The sequence below is a fragment of the Callithrix jacchus genome, chromosome 8, assembly GCF_049354715.1.
Source record: "Callithrix jacchus isolate 240 chromosome 8, calJac240_pri, whole genome shotgun sequence".
NCBI lineage: Eukaryota > Metazoa > Chordata > Mammalia > Primates > Cebidae > Callithrix > Callithrix jacchus.
The window spans coordinates 92,781,832-92,796,446 of NC_133509.1; the positions used below are offsets into that span (position 1 = coordinate 92,781,832).

Below are 14,615 nucleotides of genomic sequence, written 5' to 3' on the forward strand. Positions count from 1 at the left end.
GACTTCAGTATGAAGCCACCATGCTGCCAAGAATATCATTCAATCACATGAATGAAGGCACACTTTTCAGAAATGACTTTCTCCTGAAATTCTCATTATCAGTAAAGAAGACCCTGGAAGGGGACAGAACTAGTGACCCCAGATAAGGAAAGAGAAAACACCACTATCTCTTCAACAGAGGAAATTAAGAGACACTGCAAATAAATACTGGAAGTGTTATCTGAGGACTGCAAGAAACAACTATGATATTGAATACACATATACACACGCAAGTACACGTGCACACAAAAAGTCAGGAAAATGGATGTCTCTAAAAGAGATTAAACAATGAGTGACAATATATTAACAGCTGTTATTATGCTGCCCCATGTATGCTGTCTGGCTGGGGAAAAAATATCAAAAACACAATAATTTAAAAACGAAATATAAAGACAGATAAAACCGTCTTAGAAAAGCAAGGAAAAACTGTCAGAAAAGAAAAAATCTGTAGTTAAAAAATATATTTGGTCTTGTATTTTTAAAAATTAAGTTATTAACAAAAGTTAAACATAGCTTCTCCAGTGAATATTGAGAATTAAAAATCTCTATGTTAAATGTAATTCTCCAGCAAGTCAATTACTATGAGTTTGTTTCATAAGGCCTGTAATAAGTGGGCCTTTTGAGACAAATGAGGAAATGGGGATTTGATATGGTTTGGCTGTGTCCCCACCCAAATTTCATCTTGAATTGTAGCTCCCATAATCCCCACATGTCATGAGAGGGACCCGGTGGGAGGTAACTGAATTGTGGGGACGGGTCTTTCCCATGCTGTTCTCATGACAGTGAATAAGTCTCAAGAGATCTGATGGTTTTATAAAGGGCAGTTCCCCTACACAAGCTTTCTTGCCTGCTGTCATGTCAGACGTGATTTGCTCCTCCTTTGCCTTCCGCCATGATTGTGAGGCCTCCCCAGCCATATTTATAAAGGAACCTCTTTCCTTTATAAATTACCCAGTCTCAGGTATGTCTTTGTTAGCAGCATGAGAACAGACTAATATAGGCTTGAGATGATAACATGGGATTATACTCAACATGTATGCTCACAGAAAATATTAAATAAGACCAATCAGATCAAGAATTCAAGTTCTCCAGATGAAAGACACCGCCAAAGCAACAACCTTCCATTCTACAGAATTACTGTTACCACTTTAGAGCACAGATTAATTTCCAAGAATAAAATAATAGTTAGATTTATTTAGAGTAAGTAGATTTCTTCAGATAGATAGATTTCTAATATACATAAAGTGGGACTTCTTTAAGTAGGTAAGAAATATTAGTATTAAAATATTTTAAAAAGTTAACCCAAATACATTCCAAGTATGTTTTCAAGAGTAATCAGAAATTTTAAGTTGGCATTTTGGAGCAGGAAAGACACGCATATTCAACAAGAGAAGAAAATCAACCTATACAGAGATTATGTCCAAAAATTAATTTATGCAGTTACAAAATGTGTATAAAATTTGTCGTTATCCTATTTGAATAAAAAGTTAGAATATTTTTGTTATGTTTGTATTTCAAAGATGCTGACTACAACTCTGGTAGAGTTATGCCTGAAATGAGTATAATGTCTTCATTAATATTCTGAGAATATTTATTCACTAAAAAAAAAAAAGTCATACATAGAAGTCACATGTATCAGGCAAGGTGAAAAATAAACCATTGTCCCTTCAAATATCAAACTGCATTTTTGCTGACAAGATAAAAAACACTGAAATATGCACAAGGTGGCATGTACTTATCAAGGCAGGCTTTTAGAAAACACACCAAAACTTCCCTTACTCTACCAATTCACATCACTCAGACGGCATGTCTGTCTTCACAGCCAGCTGGCAAACTCTTCAGAAGCAGACCTTTTACTTGTTGAATTGTGTCCCCCAAAATGGTATGTTAAGTCCTGACCGGTAGTACCAGTGAATGAAACTATATTTGGAAATAGGGTCTCAGCATATGTAATTAAGATGAGGTCATTAGGATGGGACCTAATCCAATCACTGGTGTTCTCATAAACCAAGGGAAATTTGAGCACACAGACACAGAGGGCTATGTGAATAGACTGGAGTCATGCTGCCTCAAGCCAAGGAAACCCTGGGGTTCCTCTCCTAGAGGCTTTAGAGAGAACAGAGCCCTGCCTATACCTTAACTTCCAACTTGCAGGCTCCAGACTGCATGAGAATAAATTTCTGTTGTTTTAAGCCACCCATTTTGTGGTACTTAGTTATGACAGCCCTTGAAAACTCATACCCACTCTCAGTCATCACGTTATAGAGATGTGAGGAGCAGGGCAGAAGACAGGGTGTAAGTAGACATCATTTTTAGACTGATTTGGGCTATTAGTTATCTCTTAAAGGATAAACAGAGCCATGGATTCAGAAATTTCCATAAAGGTTTGCTCTTCTTTGGTGTCTGTCCCTTTCCATATCCCACTGAGAAAAGTACCTCATTTCTCAATTTCTCAGCAGAGAAATGCTCCTGCCTCCTAGTGAAAAGGAAGATATTAAAATAACATATAAATACATCACAGAGACTAAAACAAGAAAGGCTGATAACTTGGCATAAGTAATACAGTGTTCTAGATAAGAAAAAAATTCTCTGCCTCTAGGCATAAGAATTATGGTAGAATTAAAATGTTTCACCCAAAGCTTCAAGCTGCATTTATATTCCTGGGTAAGATGGGAAAACATGCATTGAAAATGAAGGCCTCCAATACATCCAGGAGTCTAGTAGATTGATTTGTTTAAGTGAGGGCAGTCAATTCAGTTTTTGGAGGACTAGATGCACCATCATAAAACTAACAATAGTGCTATTAACATAGACTAATTAAGCATAAGTCGTACTCCTTGGCATTTAGGAGTAAAAATGTGCTCATTCAAAATCTTAAGTCTAACAATGTAGCAAAAGGAATATCTTTTGACCAGAAATCTTTCTTTGTAACTCATGACAAGGATCATAATTTAGATCAAAAACTAAAAAAAAATAATCAAAAAATAGCGAAAATTGAATTGTGTAGAAAAAGAGAACTAAAACTCCAGGACATCTTAGGTGTGTCAGAAAAATTCTAATATATTTCAATACAACTGCCATCATCTCCTAAATTTAGAAAATTACTGCAGTTTCACAAGTATGGATTATTCACAAATTTTTTTTCCTCTGCTGGGTAAAGCTGTCTAACTCAGGTTAATTTGGGGAAACCTGCTTTTTCCAGATGGAGAGCAGACGGTAAATATAAGACACTAAACTCAAAGCCATGCGATATTTATCTTCATGTGGAGTGCAAGAGCTGTTAGCCTCTAAGCCGACTTTGAACTATTTCTTAAACCAGCCTTCTACTGTGGAATTCTCCACACTGCTCCTAAAATGTCATGTTTCTCTGCAGCAGCCAACCGGTGTTACCCAGAAAGTCTGCAATAGAGTCAAGAGCAAACCTAGTTCAATCACCTTCCCTGCTGTAGACAAAACAAAATAATAGTATATAGTAGTACATCCTATGTCTTTTACTGCATCAAACACATACCTAATTGAGCGCCTAAAAGCTTATCAGTGTTCCAGATTAGTTGAAGAAATTCTGCACTATAAATCCGTGGACATTTTGTACCTCCAGCCAGGAACTATTCACCTGCCAAAATGCTGATTAATTAAGGGACTATGGGTCATATTTCTAGTCTTCTTACTTGTTGATAGGCAGCCATGCCCCAAGTTTCTTTTACATGCTCAAAGCCAATGTCTTGGGAAATACTGTTTGGAGACTGCCCATCTCCAAACAGTGACACAGACTAAACCAGAGATGTTTCCAAGGGAGAATTAACAACATTAACAGCATTAATAACCAGGGCAATACTATTAAAATATAATCCGCATTAAAACTTGCAACCAAGAAAATCTGGTGGGGAAACTCAATGTCTCCATTTTAACCTAGTATTCTCAATCCAGCTTGAATACTGAAATCATCTAAGACAGTCTTTTAAAATGCTGATGCCAGATTCCACCCTCCACCCTCTTAATCTAAATCAGTGGGAGAGCAACTCAGACACTGGGATGTTTCAAAAGCTCTCCAAGGTAATTCCAATGGTCAACTATAGTTGAGAACCACAGATACACAGCAGAGTCAGCAAACTTGTTCTACAAAGGGTCGTATCATAAATATTTCAGTCTTTGTGGGCCACTGAGCCTTTGTCACAGCTTCTTAAGTCTGCTGTTATGGCACAAAAGTAGCCACATATATATGTAAATGAATTAGTATGGCTGTGTTCCAATATAGCTTTATTTCTGAACACTGAAATTTGAATTTTTATAACTTTTCTATATCACAAAATATTCTTCTTTGACTCCTTTTCAATCATTTCAAAATGTAAAAACTATTCTTAGCTTACAGGCCATTCAAAAACAAATGGCAGGCCAGATTTGGCACAGCTGTAGCTTACTGACCTCTGTTCTATACTGCAGATTGAATATACTTCTACTTCATTCTTTCTCAAAACCATGTGCTCAGTGACTCACTCAACCAGTCCTTGAAAAGGTCCCCTTCAAAACATGGATACCTTCAGATTCAAGTTGGTCCAGGCCATATGAGGCAGCTGTATTAACTCGAGTAATAGATGGAACAACAGTTCTTCCCTCGGAGGACGTCTCAGAAGCAGGAAGTGCAGGGAAAATGCTGGGTTCCCCCACCATTATTCCAGGGGGTGTCACTGGAGATCCCAGAACTGGTGTGAACTCCTCATTTGTCCCTGTGACTGTGTCCACTTGTTCTGCCAAACACAACAGATAGGACTTGACCCACAAGATAATCATTAAGACAAATGTAAGCATGTACTTTCTTTTTTTTTTTTTCGAGACAGGGTTTTGTTCTTGTTGCCCAGGCTGGAGTGCAATGGTGTGATCTCGGCTCACCACAACCTCTGCCTCCTGGGTTCAAGCAATTCTCCTGCCTCAGCCTCCTGAGTAGCTGGGATTATAGGCATGTGCCACCATGCCTAGCTAATTTTGTATTTTAGTAGAGACAGGATTTCTCCATGTTGGTCAGGCTGCTCTCAAACTCCCGACCTCAGGTGATCTGCCAGCCTTGGCCTTCCAAAGTGCTGGGATTACAGGCATGAGCCACCATGCCCAATCTGTGCTTTCACTTTTTAAGCAAGAAATGATTAAACCAATATCATATAATACAGTAAGTTTGGCCCTTGGGTCAGCTCTCCTTTCCCATATTGCATTAATCCAACTCCCCAAAGCAAAGACTCTCAGGAAAATGTATTATCTCCCAGGAAAATGTATTATCTCAAATCAGAACCTTGTTAAATTTTAATCTCCCATTTACTCTACTGACGATATTATGGATATTGCAAGATTTTATATAATGTATTGTCAAAGGTAAAATATTTTTTAATATATAGTAAAATATATTTCAAAGACTACTTTTGAAAGACCAAGTGTCTTTCTCAAACTCAAGTCTTAGAGTAAGATCTGGGTCTGGAATGTGCTCAACTTAAAAGCAGCCAAATGCAGCCCCAGGAATTCCCAAGTCCAGAGACTACAGAACAGTAGTAGCTTTCACACAGATTGAAAACTTCACTGCCTTTAAGAGATCAGAGCATTTGAGGGCCTCCTATGTAGAAAACACTTTTTAGGCATTATTTTAAATTCTTAAAATAACCTATACAACAGATAGGCATTATTTAGAAATGAACAAACCAAAGCTTACAGACATTAAAAAACTTGACTTGAGGCCACAATATTATTGAAAGCTAAAGTTGCAATTCAAATTCAGTTCCATGCTGCTTTCACCTCAACCCCCTGGCTCCTAGCAGAAGAGTTACCAAACAGCAAGAGCATTCTCAGAGAATCTGGGCTTTGAGGATCCAGAGGTGAGCCACCAGGAGACCTTACTTACAAACTAAATCCTTGTTCTTTTAAGGCTATGCCACACCTCTTCAAACAAGACAGAATTCACACACCTTTCCAAATAAGGGTGTGTGTATGTGTGTGTGTGTGTGTGTGTGTGTGTGTGTGTTGGTGGCAATGCCAGCTGCCTCATTCATTCTGTTTCTTGTCCACTTACAGAAGAGATCCACCCCCAAAACAGAGTCTAATTTCCTCCCTTACAGACCTTCCACAGTGGGAGTAACTTCAAAAAACCAAGGAACGACTGTAGTTGAAATTGTAGTGGCCAGAGGCTGCCATCTTCTTGATAGCTGAGTAACACCAGAAACATCAGACCCAGGAGAGAGGTCCTCTTTTTCTTCCTCAGTCTTGCCACTGTCTCTGATAAGCTCGAGGGGAGCAACCTCCTCTTGCGTCACCACGGATAAGGTGGCATCCGGCTCTTGAACAGCTGTTGTCATTTCTTGAGTGATGATGTCTTAAAGGGGGGAAAACATTTTAAAATAGACCAAATCCCTATTTTTTTAAACATCACAATATAATTAATAAACTGGGGGGCAGGGAGCAGATGTTATTTCAGGAACAGGAAAAGCAAAGAGAGAACTCAGAAATAAAATGACAGTAAATAAATGTTTTCTCTGTCACTGCTTTCAGTAGTTGTGAATCAGTCTGCAACAGAGATAAAGAAGCTCATGTAAAAAACTCAAATGAAATCTCAAACAAAGTAGGAAGATCAATGGCTGAGCTCCCTTTCAGGCATATGTTTGAATGTCAAGATAATCAGTTTGTTAAGAAACTAAGTTATACAGAACTAAGTTACACTCAAAACTTCTCAGAAACATTTGTATACAATACATTAATTATCACATTTGCATTTCTGGAGGGTCAAGAGAAGCTAGCATTTTAAAATAAAGAAGCAATAATTACAATAACTAATTGAGTTTCTATGATGTGCCATAAACACCATGCTAAGTGCATGGATACAGTATCTCATGCATCCTCCTATATGTACTATGGAAAAATAGGTACTAATACCATTCCATGGAAGCAATATCACAGAGGTCAAGAATGCAGGCTCTAGAGCCAACCTGCCTTACTTAGTCACTTTCTAGCTGTGTGATCATAAACCAATTATTTTCGCATATGTTAGCCTTGAGTTTCCTTGGCTATAAAATGGAGATAATAATAGTATCTATCTCATAGAGTTCCTACAAAGATTAAATTCGATAACACAGGTAAAACACCTAGTATTTGGTAAGTATTCAATAAAAAATCAGCTATTATTACTCCACTTTACAGAACTTAGGTTTAGAAAAGCTAAGGAGCCCGCCTTTGGTCACATAGCCGGCAGTCTTAACCACTGTGCTAACTATGATCAAGGAACAACTTGGAGATGCCTCTGTAGAAGATGTACATTTGCTTTTAGGTCAGAAAAGGAAATGAATAGAACGGTAGGGTATGACACGATCTGTCATACATCCACTTTCTTCACAACATTATAATTCCCTCAAATACAGTATTAAAGACTATTTATAATTATACTCTGGTTTCTCTTCAGATCATATAAATGTTTTGCCTTCTACAGACTACTTATAAGTCAAGATTTGCCCTCTTCTTATGCTAGAAATTTCAAACACTGTACTGAACAACTACTAAAAATATAATTTCTAGAAGACCTTATTGTCTCTCTTTTTAAATATTAGTTCTACATACAAAGTATTTAGCAAGCTCAGTAAGTCACACAATGAAAAAATTCTAGGGATAGCTTAAAAAACATTTCTCTAAGTTTTTATTAATGACATTATGGCATATCCTATTACTTTAAAAAATGTTGCCTTGAAAACAATGTATTTGCTTTAAAATAATGTCTATTTGTTTTTCACTATAAGCAGTTCCTTTTCTTGGTACTCATCCAGTTTACACTATTTTTCCTTTTGAATTGAAGAGATTTTTACATTTGATGGATTGATATATCTGGTTATAGGACAAACGTGAGTTAGGGTAAGGTTCTTACATGAGTTTCATATTTGTACTCTATACCATTGTTTGAGTTTTTTCTCTTTTTTCCTTTCTCCAATATTACTGTAAATCCCTTGAGAGCCAGGATTCATGGTCCTTCTGCACCTCTAGCACATAGGACAATGCTCTGTTTACCACAGGAACGCAATAACAGATAGTTCTACCATTTTAAGCAGTGGGTGTTTTCTAAATTGCCTTCATGTTTGAAAGCATAATGAACACTTTTGAGAACACATATGCAAAAATAAATATACAGGCTCTGTCTGCAGTTTTATGAAATAGCAAGAAACGTCAAAATGCATAGTATCTTGAATAAATAACTGCTGTTAGAGAAAGAAAAGTGAGAACTAGAAATAGTAATAAAAAATATTTAAATAACCTTTAAATTTTCCCAACATCTCTCATTCTTCCTACTTCATGTAGGAGAAAAAAATAATTATAGATTATTTTAGATTATTTTTAAAACCTGACCTTCAGTTGAAGCAGCTAACTGACTCAAAGGACTGGCTATAATCTCAACATATTCATCTGTAGCTAATATCCAAACACAACAAGACATTATTGCGTATTCTGAAAAAGATAATGTCCTACGTGGTCTCTGGACTCTAAATGATGAGCATTTGAGTTGTTTACTTCAGAAAAATACTTATGATCACCTGAAAACAAGTAGTGAAACATTTTGGCTATTCTATAACAACTGCTGTCAATAACTGAAATCTTTCCCATTCCTTTTAACTCTGTGGGACAAAAAAAAAAGTAAAGCAAAAGGAATAATCTGACTGTTCTTCTTGGTATTCTTGGTACAAAGAACATTTAGAAGTCATTTGATTATGGCTGGGCACGGTGGCTCAAGCCTGTAATCCCAGCACTTTGGGAGGCTGAGGCCGGTGGATCTCAAGGTCAAGAAGTCATTTGATTGATTTAGATAAGCTGGGCAATCACACTGGATAACTCCCATCTGAATGGTTCTCTATCTTCATTTGTTAATCCAATGAACAGATATTTATTAAGTACCTACTCTGTACCAGGAATAGTGCTATGTGCTAGGAATAAAAAGAAGTGGCCTGTTAAGGGATTAGTTTGCTGAGGCAATTATGACTAAGTACCATATTCAAAAACCAAAATAATCAGGAAATTACCAATTCCATTTTACTTCTTAGGCAGTATTAGTAGAAGCTAATACAAGTCTAGTACATAAGAATCATGGATTCAATTGCGTAATGAACAATCTGGGGCTATACAACTTAATGCCCAAAACTAAAAGTTCTATGAAGAACTGAAGTAAACTTGTTATTCAGTCATATCTAAGGTTTTCATGGTCATGTGAACCCAACTCCATGTAAAAACCAACTTACAAGACAAGTTATGGAAGCTTCTGTGAAAACTTAACAGCAAACTAGGTCTTTCAGTCTTTAAATAAAAATGAATTAGACAGGTAAAATTCAATTTTTGTCATTTATCAAGTGATCTTTCATCATTTAATTCAATCTCAATAACACCTTATAAAACGTATTACTGGTTCGATATTTTCCGTTAATTGGGCTACTTGGCTGAAGCAATGCGTTGTACATCTTCCAAAACAATTTGAAATGAGCATGTATACATTACACTAAGCTTTTCCTTCCCAATGTTGTCTGTCCAACTGCCCATAATAAAAGAAAATCATTATCCATCAACAGCAAATAGAAGGCTTTCCAGCTTATAATATTCACAAATGTTAAGGTTAAAAGAAAGTAGAAAATGCAGAACCAAGCAAGCAGATAATTTATCTCTCCTGCCCCCCCGCCACACACACCCCACTTGTTTCTAAATGTTTTCTTTTTAGGAAAACAAAATTAGAAAATCAAATTCATATGGTTAATACTATGAGACAACTACAGTACTTACCTAAAGTTTTTTTTTTGTAAGAAATATAAGGGACGTTAGCATATTTTACAACTATGTGTATATAACTATTCAACATTTTTTATTACAGTTTAAACATATAGCTAATTCTTTCACATTTTCTTATATATTTATATATTTTCATAGTAAAATGTTTAAAAAATATTAGTGTAAAATAAAAATAACAGTATAGGAGGTTCTTAACCTCACAGCTTTTAGCATGTTGGCTAGAATAATTATTTGTTCTTGGGGACTCTCCTATGTATTCTAAGATATTTAGCAATATCCCTGGCCTCTACCCACTAGATGCTAGTAGCACCCCTCAGTTCTAACAACTAAAAATGCCTCCAAACATTGCTAAATGTCCCCTGGGCAAAGGGGAAAGCAAAATAAAACTGTCCCCAGTTGAAGACCACTGGTCTATAGGCAGGGTTTATATTTGGGTGTAATTATTTCTTTTTTTTTGAGAGGGAGTTTTTTTCTTGTTGCCCAGGCTAGAGTGTAGTGGCACATCTCAGCTCACTGCAACCTTTGCCTCCCAGCGTCAAGCGATTCTACTGCCTCAGCTTCCCCAGTAGCTAGGATTACAGGTGTGCACCACCACACCTAGCTAATTTTGTATTTTTAGTAGAGACAGGGTTTTACCATGTTGGCCAGGCTTGTCTCAAACTTCTGACCTCAAGTGATCTGCCTGCCTCAGCCTCCAAAGTGCTGAGATTACAGGAATTGGGTATAATCTTTACATAAAATAGATAATGTATTTGTATATTTCTTTATTTTTTTAATTTCATCTTTTTATTCTTTCTTTAGAGAATAGATCTCACTATATCACCCAGGCTAGTCTCAAACTCCTGGGCTCAAGCAATCCTCCCACCTCAGCCTCCCAAAATGCTGGGATTACAGGCATGAGCCACCAGACCTGGCCTGCTTTTCATTAAAATGTCAACCTATTTCTAAATTGCAATTTAAAAAAACAAACTGAAAGGTTCCAAATTAAATCAAAGCCTGTTTTTCTTTTCCTTTCTTTTACCTTTCATTGTATTTCCCAACAGTTGGTCTGCCTCCAACTCATATTCTGAGACAGAAACAGTGGTTTCTGAGAAAAATAGGGTATCGTTTTCCTTGGTGGATTCTGTGAAGTCTCCTGTACTTTGGAGCAAGTTCACAACGGAAACTTTCGTGTCTTCCATCACACTCGTGGGGGTAAAGGAACTCTGATCAGTGAAGGCAGGTGATCTCTCATTCCCATGCAGTATTAGCAGGGCTGTGCCCGTGTGTGTTTCCCCTTCAGGCAGCCCCAGAACGACTTCCAGAGCCTCTGTCCAAGACTGGCCCCCTTCCACACCCTCATGGCTTACTTGTGCTGTCTGAGTCTCCATTCTCACCTGAGTCTCTGCATTGTCTCTAAGCTTGGGGGTCCCTGTCTGGCTTACACTCTCTAATTTGGTGTCATCCCACTCGCCACTTAAGGCAGAGGTAGCTGGAACAGCTGTGCTGGCACTCACTGTGACTTCTGAGGCTCCCAGCAGACTGTCAGTTTCTGGCTGAACACTCAGGGTGTACTCTGAAGTTGTGAGTAGTTGCCTGCTGGCAGCAGCCTGGGTGTTATCACCTGTCATTTGCAAAGGCTTCTCCTTATCAGGTGGGAGGTTTCCAGGCTCAGTGCCTGCTGGGGACTCAGCATCAGGAAAAGAAGTTGTCCTGTGGTCTGTGTCTGCTTCAAATTTCTCAGTCCTCGGATTGGTGGTAACCATTTCCTTAGTATTCCCATAGGATGAAGGTGAATGTCCCAAACCAAATCCTTCCTGACTTTCAGTTGTAAATGATTGATTATCCATATACTTCAGAAAACCTTTGGGGGCTTCTGTAGTCTCTTCTACAATGGGCTGAAAGTTAGTGCTTGTAAGGAGTTCCTGCTTTTCACCAATAGTCAGAGAAGCACTTGCAGTGATAGCAATGGTTAACATGGACTTGGAAAGTCCACTTTCAGGAGATATTCCCTCTGGCTGGCTGGAACCAAATACTTCTTCACCTGCTGGGACAGCTGACTCAGTAGCAGTGGAAACACCAGGGCGGTCAGTCTGCATGAGCGCAGCGCGTCCAGGCTGGGTTTCTTTGTTAAGCGAGAATGCTTTACTTAACGATGTTGCTGATGGTCCTGCTGACACCATCATTGGATCTTCAGAGACCTCCAGTTGGGGAGTCTGCTTTGAGGTAACGGAGCTGTTTTCTAGGTCATCAGTGTTCATCTTATCAGACTGCCCTTTTTCTGCATGAACGTGTGTTATCTCTCTCCTTTCTATTTTGGGGAAGGCCAGACATTGTGTGGCAATGTTGAAAAGTAGAAGGCTACAGAAAGCCAGACAAATGTGCAATACAATTGGTCCACTCATAATGGAAGAGAAATGGCACATGCACTGGCAGAGTTGACAAGTCCAATAATTTAGTCCTGCAGAAAAAGAAAGCACATCAAACTGTCATATAAATACATTTTGTAAATAAGTCTCTTTAACTTAAATCATAAGTAAAATTATCTCCTTGACTTTACAACACACAGAGATGGTAGGTAGGAGAGGGCTGTTCTATTTCTTTGTACCTTTGAGACAGGGATAACCCAGTTCATTTTTCCCTGCTGAATTTTGCTGATTTAACTTGAAGTTCCCTAGAAAAAAGGTACACATAATTCAAGTGTTAAGTTCATTGTTTCTTAAATACCTACATGAAATAAATTACCCTTGAAGTCACATTTGCAATATTCTCTCCAAATTCCTCTATTAATCACATAGTCAAATGACTGTAGAAATAGCAACATGTCGAAGAAATAAAAAGTCTTACACATTCATTCAAATAATGTTTTAAGTGTTGCCATGGTCTGAATTTTGTGGCCCCCAGAATTCGTATGTTGAAACCTAATAAGCAACACGGTGGTATTAGGAAGTGAGGCCTTTGGGAAGTGATAACTTCATGAGGGCAGAATCGTCGTGAATGGGATTTGCGCCCTTATAAAAGAGCCCCCAGGGAGGCTCACACCTGTAATCCCAGCACTTTGAGAGGCTGAGAAGGGTGGACCACCTGAGGTCAGGAGTTCGAGACCAGCCTGGCCAACATGGTGAAACTTTCTTTACTAAAATACAAAAATTAGATGAGAGTCGTTGCAGGTGCCTGTAATCCCAGCTACTCAAGAGGCTGAGATGAGAGAACCACTTGAACCCGGGAGGCAGAGGTTGCAGTGAGCCAAGATCGTGCCATTGCACTCCAGCCTGGGCAACAAAATCGAAACTGTCTCAAAAAGAAAACCCCGGGCCAAGGCCAGCAGACCACTTGAGGTCAGGAGTTCGAGACCAGCTTGGCCAACATGGTGAAACCCCGGATCTCTAATAAAAATATAAAAATTAGCCAGGAGTGGCGGCACAAGCCTGTAATCCCAGCTGCTCAGGAGGCTGAGGCAGGAGAATCACCTAAATCTGGGAGGCACAGGTTGCAGTGAGCTGAGATCATACCACTGCACTCCAGCCTGGGCAACAGAGTGAGACTCCATCTCAAAAATAAATAAATGAAATAAATAAAAAATAAGAGGACCAGGTGCGGTGCCTCACGCCTGTAATCCCAGCATTTTGGGAGACTGAGGCAAGTGGATCACCTGAGGTCAGGAGTTCAGACCAGCCTGGCCAACATGGTGAAACCCCATCTCTACTGAATATACAAAAAAAAATTAGGTAGGCGTGGTAGCGGGCACCTGTAATCCCAGCTACTTGAGAAAGGAAAGGTTCAAGAAGGAAAATCTCTTGAACCTGGGAGGCAGAGGTTGCAGTGAGCTGAGATCACACCACGCACTCCAGCCTGGGTGACAAGAGCAAACTCCATCTCAAAAAAATAAAAAATTAAAACAAAATAAAATAAATAAAAGAGACCCCAGAGAGCTCCCTTGCCCCTTCTACCATGCAGGACACAGTGAAAAGTTGCCTTCTCAGAACCAGAAAGTGGCCCTAACAAGACATCAAATCTACTGACACCTTGATCTTGGACTTCCAGTCTCCAGAACTTTAAAAAAGAAACTTCTGCTGTTTTAAAAATCCAGTTTATGATATTTTGTTATAGCAGCCCAAGTGGACTAAGAAAAGCATGCTTGAAAACACTAAATATCATCATTAAATGCTGAATACCAGTTACTTTCAAGAGTTTTTTTAAAAGTAGATATATAATTTTCAATGAAAATATGTTTTTTAAATGCTTAAACCCTTGATATTCTCTGCAACAAGTATAAAAATTATAGGCAAAACATATTTCAAAATGTAAGGATTAGAAAATGTTTAAGAGTTAAGCAAGGTTAACAGTTTCAGAAAAAAATATATATTTTAAAATTAGTAGCCTTTACTGAATGCCCATTATTATAAGATAAAAAATTATTGTAGTACTTAAAATAAACTACTCACATTCTCATTACAACTAAAACTATATTAAAATTGTTTATTTTCCCCCAAATTTAAGGGGTTCAGTTCTTTTTTTATTTATTTTGCTGAGTAGGGCCCTTTCTTTCCCCTCATCAGAAATTTCTCAGAGATGCTACAAGTTTTCCAGAAAATTAAACCTCGAAACTAAAACTCTAGAATAAAAACCTTGACTTTATAAAGGTTACATGTTTTTTCTTTCATATATAATCATTCAATGATCTAAGTTAAGCAAATGATGTGCACATGTGAAATACAGACATTTATTTTCATAGGGCCTTCCTCCCTTAAGGATTTTCAAAGCTTCCATGTGTTATCTCATTTAGTCTTATAGGTCCTTTCAAGGAAGAAGAA

The 14,615-nt window shown here is 38.0% G+C and overlaps 1 protein-coding gene across 4 annotated transcripts in view; it reads right to left on the minus strand.

Moving 5' to 3' along the window:
• ARMH4 (armadillo like helical domain containing 4) overlaps positions 1 to 14,615 on the minus strand; it is a 200,317-nt gene that overhangs the window by 125,045 nt on the left and 60,657 nt on the right. For all 4 annotated transcript variants that reach the window (XM_078335032.1, XM_009006090.5, XM_054239979.2 and 1 more), the window contains exons 2-4: positions 10,844 to 12,262; positions 6,137 to 6,388; positions 4,575 to 4,784 (exon numbers count right to left, since the gene is read on the minus strand). In XM_078335032.1, coding sequence (XP_078191158.1) covers positions 4,575 to 4,784; positions 6,137 to 6,388; positions 10,844 to 12,262 — 1,881 coding nt within the window. The remainder of the gene's footprint in view (positions 1 to 4,574; positions 4,785 to 6,136; positions 6,389 to 10,843; positions 12,263 to 14,615) is intronic.